The sequence below is a fragment of the Bicyclus anynana genome, chromosome 13 (assembly GCF_947172395.1).
Source record: "Bicyclus anynana chromosome 13, ilBicAnyn1.1, whole genome shotgun sequence".
Lineage (NCBI taxonomy): Eukaryota > Metazoa > Arthropoda > Insecta > Lepidoptera > Nymphalidae > Bicyclus > Bicyclus anynana.
The window spans coordinates 13,128,302-13,154,959 of NC_069095.1; the positions used below are offsets into that span (position 1 = coordinate 13,128,302).

The 26,658-nt window shown below is 36.5% G+C and overlaps 1 protein-coding gene across 1 annotated transcript in view; it reads left to right on the top strand.

The window, feature by feature from the left end:
* Nucleotides 1–21,172, top strand: part of LOC112044477 (uncharacterized) — a 188,925-nt gene extending 167,753 nt beyond the window's left edge. The window contains exons 3-14 of the mRNA XM_024080343.2: nt 6,885–7,019; nt 8,062–8,239; nt 9,331–9,582; nt 10,114–10,362; nt 10,737–10,996; nt 11,382–11,523; nt 11,740–11,880; nt 12,628–12,785; nt 13,271–13,341; nt 13,742–16,503; nt 17,980–18,144; nt 18,486–21,172. Coding sequence (XP_023936111.1) covers nt 6,885–7,019; nt 8,062–8,239; nt 9,331–9,582; nt 10,114–10,362; nt 10,737–10,996; nt 11,382–11,523; nt 11,740–11,880; nt 12,628–12,785; nt 13,271–13,341; nt 13,742–16,503; nt 17,980–18,144; nt 18,486–18,734 — 4,762 coding nt within the window. The 3' untranslated portion in view covers nt 18,735–21,172. The remainder of the gene's footprint in view (nt 1–6,884; nt 7,020–8,061; nt 8,240–9,330; nt 9,583–10,113; nt 10,363–10,736; nt 10,997–11,381; nt 11,524–11,739; nt 11,881–12,627; nt 12,786–13,270; nt 13,342–13,741; nt 16,504–17,979; nt 18,145–18,485) is intronic.
* Nucleotides 21,173–26,658: the final 5,486 nt, after the last annotated feature.

A 26,658-nucleotide genomic window follows, 5' to 3' on the forward strand; every position in this document is an offset into this window, starting at 1 on the left:
GCGATATTCTACGTGACGTCATCACACAACATTTGCTCACCTGTTATAGGCAATTTCGTACTTCTGCCTTACCTACTGACGAACTAATGGTTAAAATTGAATTTTTTTTTGTGTTGACAAGCACATTTATGGAGGAAGGCTAGTACTTAACATCAAGCTACGACTAATAGGAGCAAAGCACTGATCAAAAATGTGGCCAAAACGGGGAAAATAATGTTCGGTTGTCGGCTAGTCTTCGTAATATACAAATGCGAAAGGTCGTTCTCACGAAATTTCGAAAACCGTTTGACGTACAAAGATGAAATTTGGTAGGGAGGTAGTCCATAGTTAGTCGGGCTGGATTAAAGAGGTCTAGAGGTTCTCACAAGTTTATATGAGAATCCTTATGCTACAAACGAGAAATTAAATAATATAGTTTGTAACATTCGTTGTAACAAAAATACGACAAAAATCGGTGTAGTGAATGGTATACTGAGAAACTTATTAAGGTCGCTGATCCGATTAAAAAAAATCCGCGTCGCTGCAATATGGAGGCAATGCTGCGACTTTAAATAGGTACTAGGAGATGGTCGATTTTATTTTTTGACTAACGAGATAATGGGGATGATGACTAGGTTTGAATATATTGATTTTTATGATACATTCGGGTAAATAAGGTTAATGTAAACTAATTTATACATAAAAAGCAAAGATTGTCTGGATATTTGCAAAATAAATGAGATTATAAAATTTCAAAATCTATTAAAAATCTTTTGTCGTAATTACATTAAAATTCATACAGTTTTAGCTTCCTTACATTAAATATGACATTTTTTAATATATAAACTATAAACATAAACGCACAAATAACAAAGATATTAGTAATTTTGTTTGAACGCCCATACTAACCAAATCTAACGATCATTACATTGCCTACGACGTCATTTGTTCGTGCCATTTTGTATGGGGCGTTTTTCAGGGATCCGCGGCAGCGCCGCAAATCTGACCCTTTAAATCCCTGTAGCTCTGAAAGTAATGATCACAGATACCCCGTTACTTTTACGAAATTTCTTTACTATTAGCATACTCTTAATTTATATACAATTTAAAAAACTGTCATCATCCCTAATGATTTTAGGGATGATGACAGATGGGTAAAACGAAGGAGGAGTATGAAATTTACCGGGTCACAGTAGAATAAAGTTTGAGAAACGCTGGCCTACTCCATTACCTTTACGTGATACATTCCGAGTCGAGAAAATAATAAGAAAGCTTTTCACGGAAATACGTCGAGTATTGAATCGTATTGGGAAATGAGTTGTGATTTAATTTTTAAAAAACGCGATCCACCATTGGAAATAAACGTGTTTTACCATAATTAATGTATTTTTAGAATAGAGTGAATAAATAAATAGTATTGTTATATTTAAATTGATTTATTTTTCAATTTATTGTTTATTGTTCTTGGACCTAGGATTATGTTGATTAATAACCATACTGCTCAAATCTCATGTAGGTTCTAACCTTTCTAATTTCATGTAAATTTTAAAGGTTCACTTGGAACGTATAGCGATCCTTATAAGGCATGATAGTAGGGATCATTAGCTATCAAATTGAATTGGGTGACATGGGGCAAAAATGTACCGATTTCGAAAAGAAGGAGGCTATTCTCTTTCTTTAAGAAATGTGGGCTACTCTACTTCAAAGTGGATTATAAAATAAAACTTGCGTATTTAGTAGTAGATTTTGGTGTTTTAGGATGGTATTGGTATAACACATACCTATTACATATAAATCTATTACATACCTGTTACATAATGGGATCGGATAAGATATAAATGATTGAAAATATGCACATTTATCTCTATATATCTACTATTTATATGTCCTTTTTTAATTAACTAAAACACTATTAAAAATTTATATAAAATATTAAAAAAATACAATCGGAACAATAATACTTAACATTCCACATGGCGGTAATCTCGTGAGCAATGTCCAAGTATTTTGTATGCAAGTGCAATGCTTTGAAGCGTGCACGCGATTATACAGATATTATACAGATTTGTTGTAACATATCTGTAGAATTCTGTATAATCTGTATAAGATTTGTTGTAACAAATCTGTATAATAGTTCCCAATACCATTGGAATACCAGTAAAAAGGCTGTGTACCTAACTCGTTGATAAGCTCTCTTTCGAAGGATGTATTCGACAAACAAAAAATCAAAAGTTATCTCTTAAAACTATTAATCTAGAATTCTAAATTATATGTATAACACCAATTTTCAGCGGGGTGGGAGGGCAAGAGCTAAGAATTGACTACAATAATAAGAGTAAGTTTATGTCGCATATTATATCAAATAAAACATAAAGCTGTCAACAGATGGCGCTATATTACTTTACATCGCGCTTCAAGAGTTCCTATCAAATATCTATAACAAAAAGATTGTGCCGTACTTACACCCGAGAGAAACTTACCTGAAAAAAGTAAAAATAATTTTTGAAACGGATACCTTTGGCTTTGGTCATTGGAGTCCGGTATAATGAGAATGAGAAATAGCAATAACAGCTGATAACCTGTGTATGTGTAATAACTATTAACATGTGGTTATTGGATTTACACATTAGCTTAGGCTTACTCGTCGTCGTCATTCTGCATTGGCGCTCCACTAAAGATGGACGCAGTAAACTGCCTCTGCAAACAATAACATAAACTTGTACCGATCACGCAGCAGGTTAGTATGAGGGACGTGTGTCGAATATTGGACGTTATTGCCGGCACTTATTGCCTTGCCCGGCGTTCACAATGGGCGCCTTTTATGCTTTACCGCTATTCAGACGGATTAGGTTCTACAAAATTGCAGTATTTTCAAAAGCTAAATGTGTAACTACAAAATCGTTCTTGCAAACAAAGGGGTAGGTTTACTAGATCAGGCTTTGAGGAGTTGAGTGTGCATTGCATAACGCACCTTTAGGATTATAGAGACCTAATCTTAAATTGTCAGATTTTGACTTTTAGTCGTAGAATGATTTACAACATATCGTCTGATATTAAAACATAGGCATATTTTCGTGTAAAAGGAGGTACGCGCATATTTAGGTCTGTATCACGCCAACCCTCGCATGCGTTAGCTTTGATAGTGACGCAAACAGTAGTGCGCCGTCAGTATTTCGAGAAGGTTATTGCGTGTTTATAAATGTGAAGAATCCAAATAATTCTAAACATAAGATAAGTAAGTGTAATCTTTTCTACTAACGTAAAGACCTGATGCGTGTTAGGTCTATTTTAAAGTTTCCCCTAATTAAATATCAAATGCTGTATTATACAGGCTTATTGCGAAATGATACGCGGTTTCGTCTAAGTCTAGAATTAGTCAAACCTACTAAAAAAAAGATCTTTTTAAAAATATGTGTATTTAATCAAACGAAGTCCTAAATTGCTACAGTTTAAAAAAAAATACATAATATACAGTGTGTTGTAGGAAATCCCGTCCGGCCCTTGAGGGTGTACTTAGGTATCGTGTATACATTATATTACATATGCTATATGAAACAATATCCAATTGCGATCTATTTTCTTTAAAATGACGTAAAAATTCGCTGTTTTCCAAAAACTTGTTTTTTCTTGCATTAGGTCTTATTAAATACCCTACTATTATAGGACTCAAAAGGTGATTACAAATATAAGAAAACTAATGTCGAACAAAGGTTATGATTCACAACACTTGTCAGGACAACTTAATTAACAAATCTAACTGTAACCGAAATAAGACCCTAGAATGGCAAAGAATGACCTTGAGTGGAGTCACGTACTTGTGAACGATGTGTGTAGGGTTAAAGGATCCTTTGACTGATATCAAACACTCCCCTTTTCCACTCAAGTCACTCTCCCCGCCTATCCCAAGTAACCCATGAAAAATTACACAACAAGAGATGTGGACGCCTCGAACGCCACGAGCACACTGAAGCCAACACGAGATCGAGCGACGTCATATCCGTCACAGACTACTATTTCCAACACTAAACGGCGATAACACTACAATACCTCAAATACTCCAATATTAGTATATAGATAATAAAAACATCCCTTATGCCAAAGCCTTTGGTATTCATGTTAGGGAATTGGGTTAGACGGGACAGGGCGTAAGGACGTATTAGGGGACGGACGGAGAGAAATGCGATTATTAGATACAATCGACAAGATTATCTATGTTAGATTGTTTTATAGAAAGGTCCGAGGTTCAATTCCCTGTCGGGTTAATTTGGGGAAGGTCGATCTCTGAATAGGCTTTCGTCTGCTAATTCTAAATGGACATTTTATTTAGGATAGATGGAAAACATGTTAACGAAAGCTTTGATAGTTTCGTTGTTAAGAAGCCGAACTTTAATCCGAAGGAGTTTGGGTTCTATTCCGTGCCGTTGGACAATTGTAGTACAGTTTACTAGTACGGACATTACACTTAGTTGCATGAAGAAAAGCATCATTCATGACATGTAACAACAATTCAGTAGATTCAGATGAGATACCATAAAGGCATTTAAAAAAAAATCAAAATTCATTTATTTCAAGTGGGTTCAGTTTACAAGCACTATTTATACGTCAGGAACTCATCAATGGTGTAGTGACCTCGACTAAGTAAATGTTTTTAACACATTGCTTAAAATTACGCATTGGCAGGTCCATCACAGTCTTGGGGATCTTGTTATAGAAGAGTACACCCAAACCTACAAAAGATTTTTTTACTCCTTGGAGACGATATGCAGAAATAACTGAATTATGCCCGTGTCTAGTAAGACGTGGGTTTAAATCTCCTTTTCGTTTGTACAAATTAACATTTTGTCTTACATAGATTATGCTGTTATATAATATTTATAGTCTACTGTTAGTATACCTATTTCTTTAAACTGTTGACGAAGAGACTCGCGTGATTTTAATTGACAACAAATACAGAATGTATATCAGCAGCCTTGCACCACAACAAAATACAGTACGCTGTAAAAGTATTGTTAATACTCGTAAGATATGAAACACAATAAAACGAGAACATAAATAACTAAATGCACAACATTATGTTATTTTCTTGTTTCGCCAAGCCAAACGATCTCTACCAAGCAGACCTAAGGAATTTACTTATATATAACTTAATAGAGTACATTATGAATATTATTTAAACGGGTACATACCACGATAGAACGAGACTTTTTAATGTCGATATTTCGACCCAGTTGGATAGATCGCACATGAAATATCGACATTAAAAAATCTCGTTCTATCGTGGTATGTACCCGTTTAAATAATATTCATAATGAACAACCACGAAATAAGTTTAAAATCATTAGTTAATAGAGTACAGTTTAAATAAGAAACCAAAACAGTATCATAAATTCACAAGAAAATATAATTATAATCCATTGTGTTTTTATAAGAAAACTAAGCGACTTTAGATTTTTTTTACAATTGAAACACAAGTAATTTATAAACCCTACTTATTCACCCATATCACTTAATAAAGACCCTTATCCATTTTATCAGAATACCTCCAAATGGTAATAAATGACCGCATTGCATTCCCGGAATATTGTTTCCATATCGGACGAGGATGTGGCGATATAGGGAGAATTCTTGGCGTAACGCGTTAATACAATTTGAACTTTGTTTTACTGTATGTAGGGTGTAAATTCCTTCAACAGCTGTGCTACCCCTAAGGGTCTGATGGCTGTAATATTGAAAACCCTTTCAAGGTCCGCAATGTTCTCGAGAGCTTGTTATAATTTTGTTATTGCCTTGTACGGAAGGGCGTGTAAACACATACTGGTATGGATTTTTTATACATAATTGGCTGAAAAACAGATGGTCCACTTTTTTTATTTAACGAAAAGTTAGGTCCTAATTACGATCTTATCAGATGTCTGACTAATGCTAGCTACACACGGTAAAGTATACCGTCAAGTCTGCAGTATGATCAGGGAAGAGGGTAGTGAAGAAAATATCACTATGGGTATGGTTTTGGTAACCCATGCAATTTTAGAGTCACAATCTCCTGAGGATGCTCCGGTTTCGGGGTGAAACGTACGTAGAGAGTATTTTGTCGGACCTGGGTGACGTTGTCGCATTGGTTCGTCGGCTTTTCGCGGATGATAGCAAAATAAACAAATCATTGTATAATCATGATGAACTTCCGCAAAGTAACGCTTCTATCCAATTTCATTTCCATTTTGAAAAAAATGAGTGACGTTAAATAACCCTACTCAAGTTAAAGCGTTGAAAATCCGCACGCCATTTTGGGTCAATCTCTTCCACACTTCGCACCTGTGTAAATTTGTCATTATGCGAAGTACGTAAGGCTTTGCACGCCAGCTGAGATAGACAAAGCGTTTCTCGGGGGAATATTCAAATATTATAACGCTTTAGTCATATATACCAGAGACCTTTTGAATTTTGCTCGAAGCATTTAGCTCGGTGAAGATGGTTATATATAGGGTGCTCGGGAGTATTGCCATAACTTCAAGGTGTTGACGAGTCCCATTAAAGGAGCCGAACTGCTTAACTATTATTTTTTTTTTAACTAAAAAGTAAAATCTTTTTATGTTTCATACAAAGTAATTCAAATGATTCCATGTAACACACACCTTTAACTATCCTTTCATTTTAAAATTTTAAAGTTTGGCTACTTTATAATTATAAGGATACGTATAAGAAACACATTTTATGATCTATTTACAAAAGAAATATTACTTAGGTACTCTGAAAACATACATTTTAGAACACATGTTCTTTAAACATTTTTTTAAATTAATATTCGGTAAAGACTGTAATCAGAAAGTTATAGGAAATACTCCCCAGCACCCTGTATACTGGGATGTTAGACCAATAGTCATGTCATTTTTTCTCTATCTTCACAGCCACATCACCAGAACAGCCAGCTGGTTGCCCCCGGTGGAGAGCTGGCCGGCCAGGGACTGCGACAGCTCCGATGAGGAGCTGCCTTACGGATGGGAGCAAGCGCTGGACAGCCGGGGCAAGCCTTACTATATCAAGTAAGTGGTTTAGATCTATGTAATCACGTTCATCTATGGATATTTACAGGACATTAGACTTCCAAATGCAATATGTTCCTTCACCAATCTGGGTTAGTTTCACTACTTATAACTCAAAAATGGCTCAACGACGCTATATGAAATTCATAGGCCCGATATTGTCACGGATGCTTCGCTAAAAACTGTGAAGTTCGTTATTGTCATTGCAATTTTTTTATTTGCTTGATTTTTTCTGTTTTTCATTATAACGGAAATATAGTTTGAGTGGATAAGTTTAGTTGGAAGACGCCTATTCGCTCCTAATTCTATACACCGAGTTACATAGACGCCGGAAGGGTTATGTAGACGAGTGTACTTTTAATGATAACAACGTTGTTAACGATTACTAATGATCATTAATAGCTAACACGAGGAGAGAGTGTAGATATTTATTTATATTTACGTTAACTAAATGATGTTGTTATTGTCTTAACTAAGCACCTCCACCTAATATTGTAATCAGTTCTTTTCGAGTATAGTATACTATAGTACTTTTATTTAAAAATAATATTATAAAGTATTATTAAAAAATAAATTAATAATAAATAGTCTCCGGGAAGGTTTTGAGGACCCAATAAATGAATTTTATTTATTTCTACTCTATATTATATTTTTCACTGAAAACTACTAATAATTTATTTATTTAACATACTAAAATATAATTATAAAGGTATATACATATAATTATTAATTATGTTCTTAATATTAATTATTATTTACTAACACTTCTTCTTGTTGTTTCTCTTTTGGTACCACACACATAATTTTTTTGATTTATTTAATTATTAGTATAATATCTTTAAATTATTAGTTTACTATATTTTTAAAATTTCTTTCTTTTTTTGTATTTGTTGTCTTTTGTTTATTATGTGTGTGTGTGTCGAAATAAAATATTTTTCTTTCTTTCTTTCTATTTCATCGTAATCGTAACGCTGCTGTTGTGTTTCTCCACTTCTGTACACCCAAACATTACACCGCTAATTGATCACACGTTGTTTTTCAGCCACGTGAACAAAACGACGACATACGTGGCGCCGGAGGGCCTGTCGTGCGAGTCCCCGCCGGCCCCCCGCGACGTGGTGCTGGGGCGGGACCCCGAGCTGGGGTTCGGCTTCGTGGCCGGCTCCGAGCGGCCCGTGCTCGTGCGCTTCGTCACCGACAACTCGCCCAGCGTCGGGAAAGTAAGTCCTTATTCTTTCATTGAACCCATGGATATCAATCTCAGACTAATTAGATAAAGACCTGCCTCGCAAGACATTATTTTTCTATCAAAGCATATGATCAACGATCTATTGCGATTATAAACACTGTCTCTATAGAATCGATGTTTCATGGTTTACAATCGTGTCCGTCGGATAGAAACCTCCGTAAAAATACCTTTTTGTGTAGTTAAATGGTGTAAAAAACGAACAAAAACTGCTAGTTTAGTATAAGATATGTATGAAATCTAAGCTCGTTTTCCTTAAAAAACGGCAGAAAATTTTGTTCGTGAATTTGGGTGCGATACTAGTCCATATGTATTTAGTCTGAGGTGTCAATAATCAATTAAACAAAATAAAAGTAAATATGTACCAGTGGCGAAAGATGGCATTTTGACGAGGACGGAAAAGGAAATTTCTGCCTGATACAAACTCCGGCTTTTCACAAATCCATACATGCCTACTCGTATTCATAACAATTGTAGATTTGTAAAAGGTAACCCGGCGGGAATCGACCTGTATAGACTCTTCGCCGCTGAATTATCACATTAATATACCTAGTTCTAAGTGCCGATAGATGGGATCAAAAATGCTGGAATGGCGACCCCCCATCGGGAAACGCAGTGATAGTCAACCTCATACTAGGTGAATTAACGACGTAAAACGTTATGGTTACAGATGGCATAGGACTAATTATTGTGTATTCCTATGAACAGCACGATGGATGTCCATGATTGATTTAGACCGAACAGAATTTAGCAGCATTGCTGGTTCTAGTCTCAAGGCGACCATACGCCAATGTAAAACACCATAAGTTTATAGTACCCTACAGCACGGTTTGATGGACACAGATCGACGCTTTGTGAAACGTATTTTTTACATTACATGACCTGCGAAATGTTACTTTGTTTATGGTTGGTTGTTTCAATGGTTTACTCAATTGGTATGTTAATTATTATACTTTAAATAAAAGAATGGCAAGCCATTCCTCTCGTAAATTCTTAGAGAGTACCTTTAAGATTTAGCATAGTCGATAATTCTGAGTTTTCAATATGTATCCTTTTGAATTTCAGTTAGAACCAGGCGATCAGATCCTCTGCGTGAACGGCGAAGACGTGAGCACGGCTGCCCGGGAGCACGTGATATCCGCCGTGCGCGCGTGCTCGGAGAAAGTGACGCTGCGAGTCTGCCAGCCCGCCAGGAGCGGCAACCTGACGAGACGGTCGGCTTTCCTGTCGGCGGCCAAGCGAGCCAGGCTGCGGGCCAGACCCCCTAGGGTCAGATTCGCTGATTCTGTACAATTGAATGGGGCACCGATGTACCCTGTAAGTTAAAATATAATAAGAAACATAGGCTAACTATTATCCTAACAACCATACAAATCGTGCCCACGTGGAATGGAAGTTTTGTTTTTTAAATTATAATACTTAAGTCGCATTATGGCAGGCGTCCACAGAGCCTCATCGTATGCATCGGACGCATCGCATTAAAGGGATTTTAGTATTATTTTTATAAAAAGTCATATAGGTGCGTCCACTGATCCGCATCGAACGGATTTTTACTAAAAAAATTAAAAAATTAAATTAACATTGAAAACCACAAGAACATGACCTGGCCTCTAGTTCCGTGTTCTGTAGTTTAACAGAGGTACAGTACAAGTATTTACCTAACCTCAAATATCTACCCAAAAATGTCAATCAGATCTCCAGCTAAATCGACTACTACTTCCTCCCTCACCTTTTTACCATAAGTTTTCCAGACGTGCAGATTTCTGCAATGCCATGGTGTTTGTATAGTTGTAATTTCTTGGAAATGAAAAATGATTCCTTATCTAAATATCTTTTTTAATATTCCAGCCATCAGCCTTCTCCTTGGGAGACCTCTGCCTGCCGCCAATGGCCAACGTACTCAAAGTGTTCCTCGAGAACGGGCAGACCAAGTCGTTCAAGTACGACGCGACCACCACCGTAGCGGACGTGGTCACCAGCCTGAAGGACAAGCTCTGCATCGCCGCCGAGGAACACTTTAGCCTGGTGGTGGAACATGTGAAGAGTTTGAGAAGGAACAAGCTCACTTTGTTAGATCCGAAAGAATCCTTAGCCAGGGTAAGAGATTTATTCGATTTCTTTACTGGAATATTTGCGTCTATCACCCGTTAATTATTTTTTTTCTTTTGTAATATCCATATCTGCACACGTGGAGTGGTGGCAAGAATACTTTTTGCATTTCCGCGTTCCACAGTCTGGCTGCTTTGAGCAAAAAAAAGAGCTAGTCTTTCCTTCTTCAGTCAGTCGAGGCAATGAGCCGCAATGAAATAATTCGGAAATATCTTTTGGCACTGCGACTCCATGACCTAAGGGTCAAATATATAACTCTTGGTCAGACCATACATATGCCACTTACCGGTTTCAGCTTTATCTGCTGCGGCTCCTGGTCTTGGTTCTGTCATTGAATTCAACCTGATTGGTTACATTTTCAGATCGCAGCTCGTCCAGGCTCCCACAAAATGCGGTGCCTGTTCCGCGTGGTCTTCATGCCCTCATCAGCGGCTGAACTTGCTCAACGGGACCTCGCCGCGTTGGACTACCTCTACATGCAGTGCTGCAACGACGTGGCGCAGGACAGGTTCGCTCCGGAGCTGCAGCCCGATGTTGCGCTGCGCTTGGCAGCGTTGCATATACACCAGCACGCGTTGGCTCATAACCTGTCTCCTGCCAAGATTACTGTTAAATCTGTGGAGTAAGTTCTATGATATTTTATTATGTATTCAATCACTTACAGACATATTCTTTCATCATATTTCTGTTCTAAATTTTTATTGATAAGAAGGTAAATTATAGGGGTAAACTACTCTCGAAATTTTTGGAACAAGACGTATTAGGCCCAATCTTAAGTCAAAAGTCATGACGAAGGAAATTACTTTGTTAAATCAAAACTAAGCATTGACTCGCAACCGTCAAGCTAATGCATTGATGTCAGATGATGTACTTATACCTGCAGTTTCGCCGGCAAGAAAGGATATACCTTCAGACCCTAATCGTGATGAGCGAATAAGTGAGTCATGAAAAGTTACTTGAAGTTAATGTTTTATTTAAGTTATTTATATACATATTTCGTATTCCAGAAGGGAGTTTGGGTTCGAGCGGTTCGTGCCGAGCAGCCTGCTGGAGAGCATGAAGCGCAAGGAGCTGCGGCGGCTCGTGGCGCACTTCCTCAAGCTCAACGCGCAGATGACGGGCGGCCAGCGCCATCTCACGCAGCTGCAGGTCAGTTGTATGTCAGGAGACAGTTCCAGCGGTTCGTGCACTCAGCCTGCATGAAGCCTTCTATTCTCTAAGCCATGATATTCTCTTGCTGCCTTCTTCTCAGTAGAAAATACTTCAGAGCTAGTGACACAGACACTATTCACTGACAACTTGAATTTTCAAAGTTCTTGTATAGAAGCCTAAATGAAATTTACTTAATTATTCCTTTTTTTTCAGGCCAAGCTACACTACTTGGACATAGTAGGTGGCCTGCCGAGCTACGGCGCGAAGTGCTTCAGCAGCAGTCGACCTGAACGAGTTTTGTTGGTTTCTCCACGCTTTGGTCTTAGTCAAATCGTTGGCAGAAATAACTCCGTGGTGAGTTATGGTTAAACATATTAAATATCCAACTACAAATCTCCGCAGGATACTCGTAAAGTTTTTGAAGTAAAACGTCTTTACGCACGTTTGACTTGAAAAGTAAGTTGGTCGTTAAGAAACCCATACACGGGACAATTTGTCGTTTCGATCGATCGTTAAGGAAATCGTATTTATCTTTAGATTTCCGTACGTTACACACGAACGATTTGATCGTATGATTCTCAATTCTGTGCGGAGTGAACACGCACGAACGTGGGTGAGCGATGAAATCGGAACTACTTCGTATAAGCGCATTGGCGTAGCGAGAAGTAATCGCAATCGGGCGATGCGTGCTTATATCTGAAATATTAAACAGGCATAGTGAAACAGTGTTTGCTTAAAGCAGTGTTTGCAGTAAACTGCCAGTAGATGGCGTTCTTAGAGAACTTTGAAACAATCCCTTTTGTACACTTCAAGAACCTGTTGCGATGCTTGAGACTCGTAGATGGCGCTTTGTTGTATTTATCAACCCAACTTTAAAAAAGGACGAGGTTCTCAATTTGTCAGAATCTTTTATTTATTTATACTATTGTAAGAAGTTTTAATCAATTTAATCCGCAAACCTGAAAATGTATTTTTGTTTGTGTCTGGTTCTCATGAACATAAGTAACTTTTTCGATTGAGGAGAAGATTACGAGTACACAATGTAACATTAGAAGGCAATAAGATCAAGAGGCATCAAAATTATTTGTTATCCTTATCTAGCCTCAGTCTATCGCGTCTCTGGACGAAGTGGAGGCAGTGCGAGTGAAGAGCGAGTGCTCGGGCAGCGCGGACGTCGCCATCTTCCTGCAGAGGGACCGCGTGCTGGCGCTGCTGATGGAGGAGCGGGATGCTACTGAGATGCCTCTCATTATAGCGGGGTGAGTGTGCATCATACTTCCAAGAGCCGATAGACGTTGGAGTTCCAAGGTGCTATATTGGCGACTCCGCACCGAAAAGCGCAGTGTAAATTGATTCCACCAGGTGGATTGACAGAATTAAACGTGTCGCAGGAAGCCGCTGGTTGTTGGAGCATTGAGGGAGCACTTTCGTGTTAGGATACATGGGTGTAGTGAGGTGCGGGCAGAGGGGGGCAACTAATATTCAAAAATGACACTCATGAGGTCTTGATTATGCCATAATAGTTAAAGATTGTTTTCCAAAAAAATCCAATAGTAGTTTGAAGTCGTCAGTCGTCTTCAACATGTGATAATGATGGTTACAGAGTCTAGTCAATATCAATAGATACAGCACTAGGTAGCCACTGCGTTTCCTCTTTGATCACCTTATGTAATGCTAGGAGAACTTTAAGTAGGTATTTGTGTATTCTTGTTATAAAGTTTAAATATAATATTTTTAATTTCAGATATTACAGGCTAGCTACTGGGCGAGAGTTGAACATTGAGCTCGAAAGGGAACCTATGACGGATGATATTGGTGAGTCATATTTTAAGAAATTCGTGATTATAACATTCGGCATGGTATGACCGACCGATAAACCCCGCTGAGATATTTTTTTTTTTGTACAATTTACAGTCTCATATTTAAAGATGGCAGTTTGGTGAAAACTATACGACAATAAACGACTTTATTTTCATGAATGTCAGTCTTATGCACTAAACACGACATCCTACAAAATACGAGGAATATAAAAAAAAACATGAAAGTAAACCTATGCCTAAAGAATAAAATGCAAAATATGCGCTGTGTTGATCGAGCCCTCCCCCCAAGAGGACTTCAAACAGTTTACAGGGAGTGAATGAAGTCATGATTGTTTAACGAGAATCATCCGTAGTTCTATTATTCAATGTGTTTAAAATGACCATTATTTTTCCAGCCCCGCCTTACTTGTCCCAGCATAGCGTCGTACCCTCAAAATGGAGTTACTTGTACCACGACGATCCCATGGTTCTTGGAAAGAAGCACTTCGCTATCTTCAGTATGCCACCTCCATATCATTCCACGCCGGATCAGTCTAAATCTAGTATAGACACTAACATGAATACGAGTATAGCAAACCGAAACCACAGCAATAATTCCAGTCCTTTAGTTGGTTATGAAACTAAATCAGGCGTACTGGGCCATGATATTCATTTTGAAAAATGTAAAAGGAATGAAGAATTTAGACTCTTCGATCCTAACGATGCTTGTTACTTAGACGATGGTATGGGCTTTGATCTACAAAGCGTATTATCCATGGAGTTGTTAGAAAACGCCAACAATCCCCGCTTAGTAGAAGCTAAGAACGAGGAAGTTTTAAGAAGAGTAGCAGAAATGCAAAAGCTAGTAGAGAATTCCGAACAGTATCTGACTGAAAATTGTGATGTTTATAATGATATTGGTTATAATGGTCTTTTAAGAGATGAATTAGTTGGTAAAGAGACTTGCGTAGATCATTTAGAAAGTGATACTGAATCGATTAATAGTAGAATGTCGGCTGCAGATGATGCTCCAGGAATATTAAAACATAGTGATTCATTATTACTTTTGACAGAAACAATTAATCAAGGTTTGAGCGGATTAACTGCAGTTGAAACTGGTAAAGAGTACAATGAAACAGATCTTACAAAAAGGCAATCACAAGGACTTAGTGCAATACTTAATAACTGTGGTCTCACTGATGCTTTATTAGCTCTTAATAATGATGTAGTATATTCAGAAAGTGATAATGATTCTTCGTACACACCTACCAGTAGCCCTATACGCAAACATCAAAACAAAGCTTCTAATAAGGCAGTTAGAACTAGTTTTGGTTTACACAGTCCAGATGCTACTTTAGATGCTAAGGAATCGAATTTGAAGGAATACTTAAAACAGTTAAGAGAGAAAAGTAATAGAGAAGAGAATGCCTCAGAATTTCCATTTTATTACCAGGAAAGTATAGTAGACAACGACGCCGAGCTTATAGATTTAACATTAATACCTCCACCGCAAACTCCTGATGAGTTAGACTGTTCAACACAAGTGCCTCAAATTCTACCCATGGTTCCACCGTCGTTTGCCGACGATCGGAATACTGAACAAGACAATATACCAAAAAGTAATGATCTAGAAGAGTTTATAGCTAATGTTACTATACAACCACCTACAGTTAAAGTCACGCCAGCAATAGAGCTTACTCCCGAAGAAATCATGTCTTATATCATTCCGCCGCCACCAGGGTCAAATTCATCAACATTAGATAGAGATGTAGCTAGTTACGTCAATCAAAACGAAATGTGTGAAACGAAAAATGAACAGAACTGTACTAATGATGTAAAACCATCAAATGGTGATGTCACAAGAGGAGTTCTTAGCGTAAGTGAAATTAGAAGTATGTTTAATGCAAAAGGTTTAAGTGATGCTAGAAATAGTTTATTATTAAAAGACAAAAGCAAAACCCAAACAAAGTCGGACTCACCCAAATGTAAAAGAAAAAGTATAACAGGAGAAAAACAAGCAAATGGAGTTACACACATAATAGAATACCCGACAGTTGAGAGGAAAGGTATGTTTTCTTGTTGTAGTAAAGACAAAAATAAAAATGAGGATAGTAGTGAAAGCGAAGTTGAAAAAGTCGATGGTCATATTCAAAATTCAGATTCAATGCCCGACGTTTGTGAAATAAGACCCCCTCCTCGAAGAAAAAGTACCGAAATTCGAAAACCACCTGAACGTCCTCCGAAAACACCACCAACTCCAGCTCCCCGACCGAGGTCTAATTCATTTACTTGTCCAAATAATGAACTAAGTGCTGTCGAAATCACGACTAACCATTTCGGGACCATGAATAATAGGAAAATGAATTATAAAGTTGTATGTGAGTTGAACGAAGATACGCATACACAAAGTACTAATTTACCCCCTCAGTTACCACCTCGGCCTGAAAGCAAGATTCTTTCACCCCCACCTCCATTATTATTACCGCCCAAAAAGCCACCACTGCCCCCCGTGCCGAGCATCGAAGTGTTACGCATGAAAAATTCCCAAAAACTGTCGCCAGTCCGCGCCACCGAAAGACTGGCAAGCATTGGTTCCCCACACTTTCAGAGAAACCTCAACACCTACAGAATTCTAGAAAACGAAAACAGATTAACCGAAGATGAATCCCAAAGCATAAGATCTACCCAAAACTACAGTTCCATGACCTTACAGAACAGGCATGTCCGTTCAAATTCGGAGACTAAGAACACGATATTAAAAAATAAAGACATGTCCACAGCTTTATCGTTATGTTCTCCCCAGATGAACAGGCGTTTTAGCAACAGACCTGATATTCTAAATGGTGCGCCAGTGGGAGATCCGCGTATGTTTAGTCCGCCGCTATCTGACAGGAAACCACTTAGAAGGGATAGCACTAGTTCCACTGCAAAATCGCAGAACCACGTGAGGTTTAAAGATGATGTGATCGATGATATCCCCACTCCCCCGTCGCCACCTACGGTGAAGTTTCCTGAGTTCCAAGCGGGCAACAACGGCCATGTGTCTATAGAGAATTTGCTGTGTAAGACGGAGGTTGCCGTGGACGGTTTGCTGCAAAGGCTGCACCAGGTCGCTCAGAAGTGTTCTCATCAACACGCGCACGGCGGCGGCGAGGATATCGACGAAGTTAAATTTCAGGTACCTGTTTATCAGTTTAAAAACAGAGTCTGTATTATTATTTTAGCAATATTTTAGTTTAAAGACTGACTCAGTATTTTTTTAGCCATATTTTAAATACGACTATCTCCCCACAAAATTCGTAAAGACTATTTGTATTAGTAACAACAGTCCTACGGGCGAAGATAGTGGAGTTCAATTTCTCCATCCTTACTCCAATAGGACTCGTTTAAATTCAGTAGGTACAGTTTTTTAAATCACATATCTAAGTATTGAAATTTGGTTTTTCAAACTTACTTTAAACACGTTTGTAATACTTTTATTTACATAGGAATCTGATTTTAATGATAATGACCAGAATTGTCAGCTTAACGTTTATTTACTTATTTATTTATTATCATCATAACTTAAAACTAGCCTTACAGGTATCACCTAATTCGCTAGCTTAGTAATATATTATAAATCTAAAACTTAATTCTATTTACCTATATACATTACAATTAATATTACCTACTTAGTATAACAAATACACCACTCAGCAATCCTTGTGAGTTCACTCAGAGTACAAGAGAAGATGTCGATGTTTTCAGCTACGACGTTCAGAGTGCGAAGTGCGCACGTCAACGGAGCTTTTTTGGCTAAAATAGTACGTCCGCTCGGTACCACCAGCAACTGAGGCTTGCATCTCCGCGACACGTACCGGTCCGGGACGTTTAGGCTCACCTGTACTAGTACCTCCGCATTATACACCTTTCCTCTTAAGAGTTTAAAGATATATAACACGAGTGCCAGTTCCCTCCTAACCCGCAGTTCATTATATCCGACCATACCTAGTATAAATAACGTTGGGTACATTAATGGATAGTATGGGTATACCCCATACAGCCTCATATACAAATATCTAATAAATTTATTCTGTACGCGCTCCAACATCAGGCTATATTTAACCTCATGTGGAGCCCATATGACCGAGTTACTTTCTAACTGGCTTCTCACCAAAGCATTATAAAGCACTATTACCGCTTTTATGTTGCTGAAGCCCCTAACAGTACGTAGCAAAAAACCTAAATTTTTGTAGGCTTTCTTGCAGCACTTTGTTATATGATTACGAAACGTCAGCTCCGTGTTCAAAATCACCCCCAGGTCCTTCACCTCCGAAACTCTCGAAGCTGGTACCCCATCGATCTTATAATCATAACGAAGGGGAGACTGTGCCTTAGAAAACGAAATTATGGCACATTTAGAAGTGTTAAATTGTAACTTATTGTCCTCACTCCATTTAACTACTCGATTGATGTCATTTTGTAATCTAACACAGTCATTCTCATCGTCTACAGTCAAAAAAATACCCAAAACGTGATACCCAAGGCAAGGAGATGTAACTTCCCACGTCCGGGCCGCTACTCAAAATTTCTGGGAATAATCAAATGCTCAATGTACCTTAGAAGGGTAAAAGTTCGTCGATACATAATGAAAATTTTGTGTTCTGTCATTTAGCGTGCTCGCAACGAGTTGACCTCCTGTGCAGTGACTCTAGTGGGCGCGTCGCGTACGTTGGTGGGCGCTCTCGGGGCGTCCCCGGCCGCCGCCCCCGCGCCGCCTGCGCCCGCCGCGCTGGCCGACTGTCTCACGCCTCTGCGGCGCCTCGCTGACCTCGCTCAGGTTAGAGTTGAGTTAAGATGCGATGAATACGCTTAAGATGCGCACCATATCATATCTTGAGGCTAGATAAAAGACAAACTTCGACCAATAGTGAGCAGTCGAAAATAATTTCTCTCTCTCTCTCTCTCTCTTTCTCCGTCTTTCGCTGCGATAAGAGAACGATAATTTTGGTTCCGTCAGTATTAGTCGACATTTTGTCTTTATCTCTATCTCCTCTTAGAAGGTGTCGTAATGCTCATCTACTGGGCAGTGACAATAGTGAGTACTTTACATACTCACCATATGTTTGTACTTTATAATTAACAAAATGTTTTAAATATAACATAATTAATATTCTACAGGCACTTGGAAGGCACACGTCAGCACCGCTCCAAACCAGAAACCTGGTCCTCCGAGTCCATGACGTCACAGCAGCTTTCAAAGACCTGGCCGGTGCTGAAATGGCGCATATCATAAATGAACATAACACCAAAAACAGCCAAGGTCAAGACACAAACTCCTCATTGGAAGGCCAACTGGCTTTAAGAGCTGAATGCCTTGCCAACGTGTTGGCGACGTTGCTCAGGAGTTTGAGAGTGTTTTCTCCGTAAAATTGAATCCTAAAAAGGAGAAATGGCAGCTAATATTTTACGGAATGCTTTTTAATGGTATAATTTTAAAAGTGGTCCCTAGTTGGACGCCATTGTGTGGCAGGCGAGCGTACCAGCTTTAAGTAAATTTATCGAGCTAAAATTTGTCTATGGGTTTTGAAGATATTACGAAGTGTCATTTAACGTTGTAAGCAGCGAATTTGCACCCATTTATGCTTGGTTCATTAACAAATCATCAGACTATGGTCCAAAAGTCCAAAATAAATGCCAATTAAAAAAAACCGTTCCATTTTTTTATTCGCTGGCTTTGCGGCTCTAGCCCTTTTGACCATGAGTATCATTCTATTTCCGTCTTGTGCGACAGATAATAAATCTACAGAAACTGCTCACTGTCATAGACAAAGAAAATTTAAAAAACGTATCGTAAATAATTAAATATTAATAAAAATCTTTCTAATGTTTAGTGTAAAATAGTTTTTATCTTCTGTTAAAATGACCGTTACTAAAATGAGACCAAATAAAATTAGGTATGTTTGTATGTTTATTATTGTAGTTGGAAACGATTTTGTTAGTTAAGTTGTAGTTTTGTAAATTTTAACATACGTTAACCTTTATTGATTGTTGATATCGACGATTTTAATCGTAGATATGCTTTGAATCTAAAACCGTTTGCTTGATGTAGGTACGCTAATTATTGATTGGTTGATATTTAGTGATGATGCTCTTATGTGAACTTACTCCTTTCATTCAATTTGATTAAAACAGAATGCATATCTTCGATTTAAATCCTTATTCAGTATGACTTCACTTGTAATAAATACTACATTAGTAGTTTAGTTACTTAGGCCTACATTAAAAAATATATTATTCGTGTCTTGGCTGGAATTTGAGAGAACGATTTTTTTTTTAATTATTATTAACCAAGATACTTTGCTATGATGAAATATACTTCTATTTTACTCTATGATTCCATTCATAATTAAAATGTTACCATGTTAAATAATTAAGTTAATATATACTTACTTAAAACATATCTGTTTTTTCATTATAAACTATTAAATAGGTATGTGTGATTATAATAGGGTGCGAAATTAAATAAAATGTAACTAAACCATATCTGTATACTAACGTATCTAAGATAATTAAAATTAATGTAGGAACACATCGGTAACATCCCAACGAATTCCAACCAATGCTGCCACTGGGCAGAATTAAATCTTGGATATTTTTAGTCGATATCTACTCGTTTAAAGAATTTCGAGGATTTTTGTGGATAATGTACAGTCATATACATTTTAATTACTAATGTACTGTTAATATTGCCCATGACATAATTAAGTGAAATATGTTTTACAGTCACAAAACACAAAAGACACAAAAAATAGAAGTAAAAGAGGGCATTATAGTCTGGAAAGTTCGTTTCATTTATGTTGGGCCATGTGTTTCTACAAATAATAGCATAAAATGTCAAATGCATTTCGCGTTTTTCTATTGACATTCTGTTTTGCGTCGTAGATCTGTGTTGCTAGTTGTTGTTAGTGTTTTTTTTTAATTAGAAACGTCATAGTGCAGCCGACGTGCTAATATTTAATATTGGTGCTATTTTTGAAAATAAAAACGTGTCAGATTTTGTATTATGCACTGACGATTTGAAATTTTAATTACTTTTTACATACATAAAATGCAAAACTAATCTGTTGTTTTTATTGAATTGTTTGATATTTTTTTTTGTCACCTGTGAAGTACAATTTTTATTCGTCTTTATGCGAAGTCTTTACCAGTATTTAACCAAAGACAAGGTTATCTTTTTCTATGTAATTTTATTTTTTTATTTATTTTTTTTATTTTTCTATTAAAACCTTGTTCGTTGTTCAATTGTTCATTCCTTTTAGCCTAATACTATGTAATATATTGAAAATATAGGTCGAAATATTTTTATTTATTCTCAAATATATTATTATAATTAATATATCGGAATAAATACATATTTTAGCGATGATTACTTATATCACAAAGTTATGTAATATATTAAACATATACATAAATAATAAAATAAACTTTTTAACTTATCACTTCTTTATATTTAGTAATTAATTTACTTGGCGTTATTGTATATAGAGATGTTTGCATTTATATAGATTATAAAGAGTATAGGAGATAATACTCCGCCCTGGACTACACTATCCTAATATAAATACTAAAATATATTTTTCTTTAACCTTACCTTTTATTATATTTTTATTTAACCATTTTGGCTTATGTATATGTTTAATATGTACTTATAGGTAAAAATGATTTAACTGCTAAGTTAAATCGTTATTATACAAGGTAACTACCTATATCTACATTCTACATATTAGTAAAATATCACACCAATCTATTTATTGTTTCCAATATCACAATGCAATGCATTTGATGTAATAAACGATTTAAAACAATTTTTTTTGTGTTTTGTACCCTAGAACATTCTTACCAATATATTTTCACAAAAATGGAATTTTTATGGGTGATAGCAGAGGTAGTTTCTTAATACCTGACTTTTAAATTTACTCACGAGCAATCATGAAGAAGGGGGATGAATGAAAAGTATGAATATATTGATTTTTTGAAGACATTCGGGTAACTAAGGTAATTAACTGATTAATAAGTACATAAACAACCAACCAACATGTTAGTAAAATAAATAAGATTATAAATCTTTTAACGTAATTGACAAAAACATACATTTTTAGCTTCCTTACATTCATTGTGTCATTTTCATAAGCATAAACGCACAAATAACAAAAATATATATGAAGAGTCATGAAGGGAAAATTTTAAAGAAATAAAATCAATGACTATGCGTAGTCAGATATATTTGAAAATTTAGTGTATGTACATTAAATGAATATTGACTATAGTGGATATGACCTCCGCCTCCGATGGAGAGTGTAGGTGTAGGTTCGAATCCGGTCCGGGGCATGCATCTCCTTTCATTTGATATCCATATCATGGGGTTGGATGTCAAACAGCCAGTCCCTACCTTAGTAGTTTCAGTATCAAACCGAAAAGCTTTTATTTAGCTTCGAATCGAAGGTCGATACTACAAAATAAGGTGCGGTATTTTAATTTTTTTTATATATTAATTTTTTTATGTAAGTAGATACATAATATTTTTTTAAATGTTTTAAAATGTACCTAAAGAATCTACAAAAGTTTTAGAAGAAAGAAAAAAATGAAGACTTTATTGTCTTCACAATAATTATAGAACCACCTCGAGAGCAGAAATAACCTTAAAACAAAAAAAAATCTAAATTTATACCTACTCAGTTGTCCTGATTACGAATCTGTCTTGAGTTGAATATGTTGAAAAAACATAGGTACTGAAAAAGTCGGTAAGTAGGTGTATTTAAAAAAAAAGCGAAACCGTAATAAAACGATTTATCATGACAAACATTTGGCCAAGAAACGCTCAATAGCTTCATAGCGTCTATTTTACAAAAAATAATTTTAATAGCACTTCAAAATTATAATTATTGGATAATTATAATTTAGAAGTACCATTAACACATTTAAGTCATTATTTCGTATCCATTACGAAGCAAAAATGTTCTGCCATAAATGAAGTGGTGCTTCAATGGGATTTTCACACGATTCGTTGCAACCGGTCGGGCGGCGTGCAAATAGAAAAATGGCCGACCACAAGTTCTTTAACCTAATAAGAATTCTAATCTATCTGCGACTGCAGGGTTCTGCTTAGCTACCTACCTATGTACTTACTTAGCTACGTACCTACTATTTAAAATGTACGTTAAATGTTAACACACTTTTGCGTTATTTAATTAGATGCCTAATTAACGCGAAAGTGTGTTTTGTTTTACAATGGCATAACTACGAGTATTCAAACGTCAGCGGTACAGAATGAAATAATTAAATCTTTTCCTGATGAGAAAGAATACAATAAGCAACTTAAGCTAACTTATCCTAATAACTATACAAATCATGCCCACGTGGAATGGTGGCAAGAATACTGGCTGCATTTCCGCGCTGGACAGCCAGGCTGATCCTTTATGCAAAAAATGAGCCAGCCCTTCTGTCACCAGTCGAGGTAACTAAATAATAATAATAATAATAATAAAATAATAAAGCCTTTATTTCCAATAATATACAAGTAATTTCAAAAACATTATTCATCGATATAAATCTAATATTATTCTTTTAAACAAACATGTCAATTCTAAATAAATTTTTTATAGATGTTTTATGTCAGAAAAATTCTTCGTCATTGTTAGTAAGTATTTATTTAGTCCAATTTAGTCAAAGAAAATTAGTTCTATAAGTTTACGTCACTGCTTGCAACTAGCCGCTGTGAAATGATTCGGTAAAATTTTTTGGCTCTACGACATGGTTCGGGTCTCCACAGCAAAAGGTACAAATATGTAACTCTCTGTCATACTTGAAACTTGAGACTTTTCTGATGAATTTTAAAAACAAAGCCTTTAAGTGTAAATCGAATGGCAGCGGTAACCCATTCTACTTAACGCTTTTTTAACCCCCGACGCAAAAAGATGGGTGTTATAAGTTTGACGTGTCTGTCTGTCTGTGGCTCCATAGCTCCCGGGCGGATAGTGCAATTCCAATTAAGTTTTCTTAGTATGAAAGGTGACTTACGGGCGATTGTTCTTAGATATGTTTGATGAAAATCGGTTGAGCCGTTTAAAAGTTGTGGGAGTTGAAAGTGAACCGAAGAAGAATAACCGAATGTCTGCAAATATACTCGAGTGGGGTCTCAAATGACGGCGCACTGAAAAAGAATATTGATGACTTGTTCGAAAGTGTAATTAATAATTTCATGATCATCGGTGGTTTTGAAAAATTTCAATTTTTATGATTATTTAAAGCTTTACCGCGCGCATTGGTGGAATTAAAGTGAGCAACCTCTGCTATGCTGATGATACTACGATTCTGGCTGCAGATGAAGCTGTGCATTACTGGAGAGAATGGAGCGAATCATTGGAACTATCTATTAACAAACAGAAGACCAAAATTATGATAATAGATAGAACAAATTCGTTACAGCTCCCTGGCGCACTCAATCTACAGCTAGTTCAAGAATTTGTTTACCTAAGTTCCACAGTCACAAATAACGGCCTGTGAACCGGATGTATAATTTTAGGCTTAGGTTGGAATTTTTTTTATAGACATCATACTCGTAGATTCAATAAAATCTCTTTTAAAAATAGTTGAACCGACTTCAAAATCACATACGTAAACTAAAAAGCGAAAAATAACATACTGAAATAGAAAAACCAAGTTACCTAATGTCTATACGTAAATCTTTCTTATTAAGCCTGACTGGTTTTATTTAGTTTAAATTCTAAATATAAAAATAAACAACTATGTTATTCATCGTAGAGTTAAACCAATTAGGGCTTTTTATAATACTTTATCTGTTCGAGTATGCACCTATTAATCAATTAAACGTAGTTTTTATGAATAGCCATTTATAGCAGGGATCTCTAGAAACTAGCTGAGTATGCGACAGGAACATAAGATGAGAAACAAGATGTGCAGAAATACTGCATCTATAAAGACAGTGATCCGCATACAGCGGAGATTTCAACGAACAAGGTCTATAGGTACATTATTACTAATATTATGAAGAGGTAATGTTTGTGTCCGTATTCTTAAAGACTACTGAACGGATCTTCATGCGGTTTTCTCCAATAGATGGAGTGATATAGGAAACAAGTTTTGCAACAGTTTATACAAGTTGATTAAACTTAGTTCAGTTCAATGCAACCAAAACGCAGGCATGTCTATTGACGACAAAACGGAATCCTTTTTTATTTACACCTACATTCAGAAATGTATCCTTGCCTATCACTGACCACATCGATCTCCTGGGTGTCGATATTTCAGCTAACATCAACTTCGGACGGTCCATAGAATCTAAAGCCAAAACCGCGGCCAACAACTTGGAATACTTCGTAAAGTTAAGCAGTACTTTTCTCACAGTAATTACTTACTCTATATCAGGCCCAAGTCCGGTCATGCATGGAGTACTGCAGCCATCTTTTTGTCGGCTCAGTTTTTTTTTAAATTCTCTCAGATAGTTCATAATAGTTGCACTACATTGAAAAATTGTATTTTAGGGCTCCACTTGGTCGTGGACCCTGAGCACGGGTCCCATACGCTCTATCCCTATAGTTTTATAGCTTAGCTAACGTTGTAGCATATTTCATAGTGTGCGCAATCCCATGTATGGATGCCATCGATGTTTACAAATAAGGCGTCGTCTAGGTTTACTGAACTCATATTTCTTTTTGGTCTTTTAACTCTTTCCCCCCCAACCCCCCTCTGATCCGCTGTCGTCACCATAAACTGATACAATACGTCGATTAGTTTAATAAAATACATTATTCTGCCAATCGTTTCTTTATGCGACAATAATTTTAAACAAAAATAGACTTTAATAAGGTTACATAAGGTCAAAAATTCCATCATATTCGTATATTCTAAAATGTAGATAGATTCTGGAATGCAGTGGAGGTTCTTTTGGTAGAGACATAGGTATAAACCATTAATAATGATGCTCTAAAGGGTAGCTAGATATTATAATAATGCAATTATTTATATCTTGCCGATAGCCATAGACGGAGATAATAAATGAAAAAGCCAGCTAATTAAGTGCTTCGTTATTTCGTTGTTGCTGCGAAGTTAACGCACGTTGAACCTAAGTTCGAATCCTGGGTCAGACTAAGAAAATATTAGGATTTTCTTCAGGTAGGTGAAGTGCCGGATTAAGGTAACTTGATGCCCTAAGCATTAAGCAATCTTCCTCCCTATCCATTAGTGAACTACAAAGAATTATTACAAAACATGTTAAAACTTACTACCCACTGAACGTTAGTTAATTAAAATTTTGAAATTGCTCAACTTTTGTGTGCTCGTTTTTTTTCTCGGTTGTCTCTGGTATGACTGTAACCTTAACAGTATGTCCCAAGCAATTACTTAAATAGTATAAACTACAAAGATACAAAATTCTACATTCTAATGGGTATCAAACTTCGGATCCCTTTGTGATAACCACAGCATTAAAAATTGCGCCTGTAGAGTAGTAAGAAAGCTCATAGAAGCACTTGGCTTCGCTAAGCTTTGACGAATACTGCTACTTTGGCTTCAGCCAGAGAGGTACTAAATACTCGAATTATTATTATAGGAACTTACTAAAAATAAGCTGTTATAGCCCCGTGGATATGACCTCTGCCTACAATACGTAGAGCGTAGAAATTTATAACAAATGTAATGTGGATGAAGATTTAAAAAGTTGTTGTATTGTTAGTCAATAACAATTTTTTCTGTTGTTGTAGAAGTCGCCAATCAGTCAATGCCTATTAAATATGCATACTAAGTTAAAAAAACGTTAGAATTTTTTCACAATATTAGCATTATTCCGTGTTTACCAACGTATTCTATGGATCGTAAAGTTCAAGCATCAATTAATCGAATTAGACACTAAATGTCAGCGTTCCAGCCTTCCCTGACCCTCCCTGACCTTTGCCATGGCGTGCATGGCTACACTGCAAAGAGCAAGCCACAAAAAATACCTACTTTACACCGCGACAGCCGGGCAGATGGTATCGGCTGGGTTAGGTCTTTCTAAATAGTTAATTCTTGTTCACTTTTATCGCAAACAACACAACTTTGTAATTGCTAATTCAAAGTAAAGAGGTAATCTGAAATGTTATTAGAATTAAAAAAATATATAACATAATGTTATCTATATTTTTTTATTTGCCTACATAATAAAATATGTCATATATTGTTTGTTTCACTTAATGATGAATTATTATAAAATGTCGTTGGTTTTACTCTATATTTTGAAAATATAAACATCGATGTTTTTATAACAATGTTGCATCCCTAATCAAGGAACATTGTG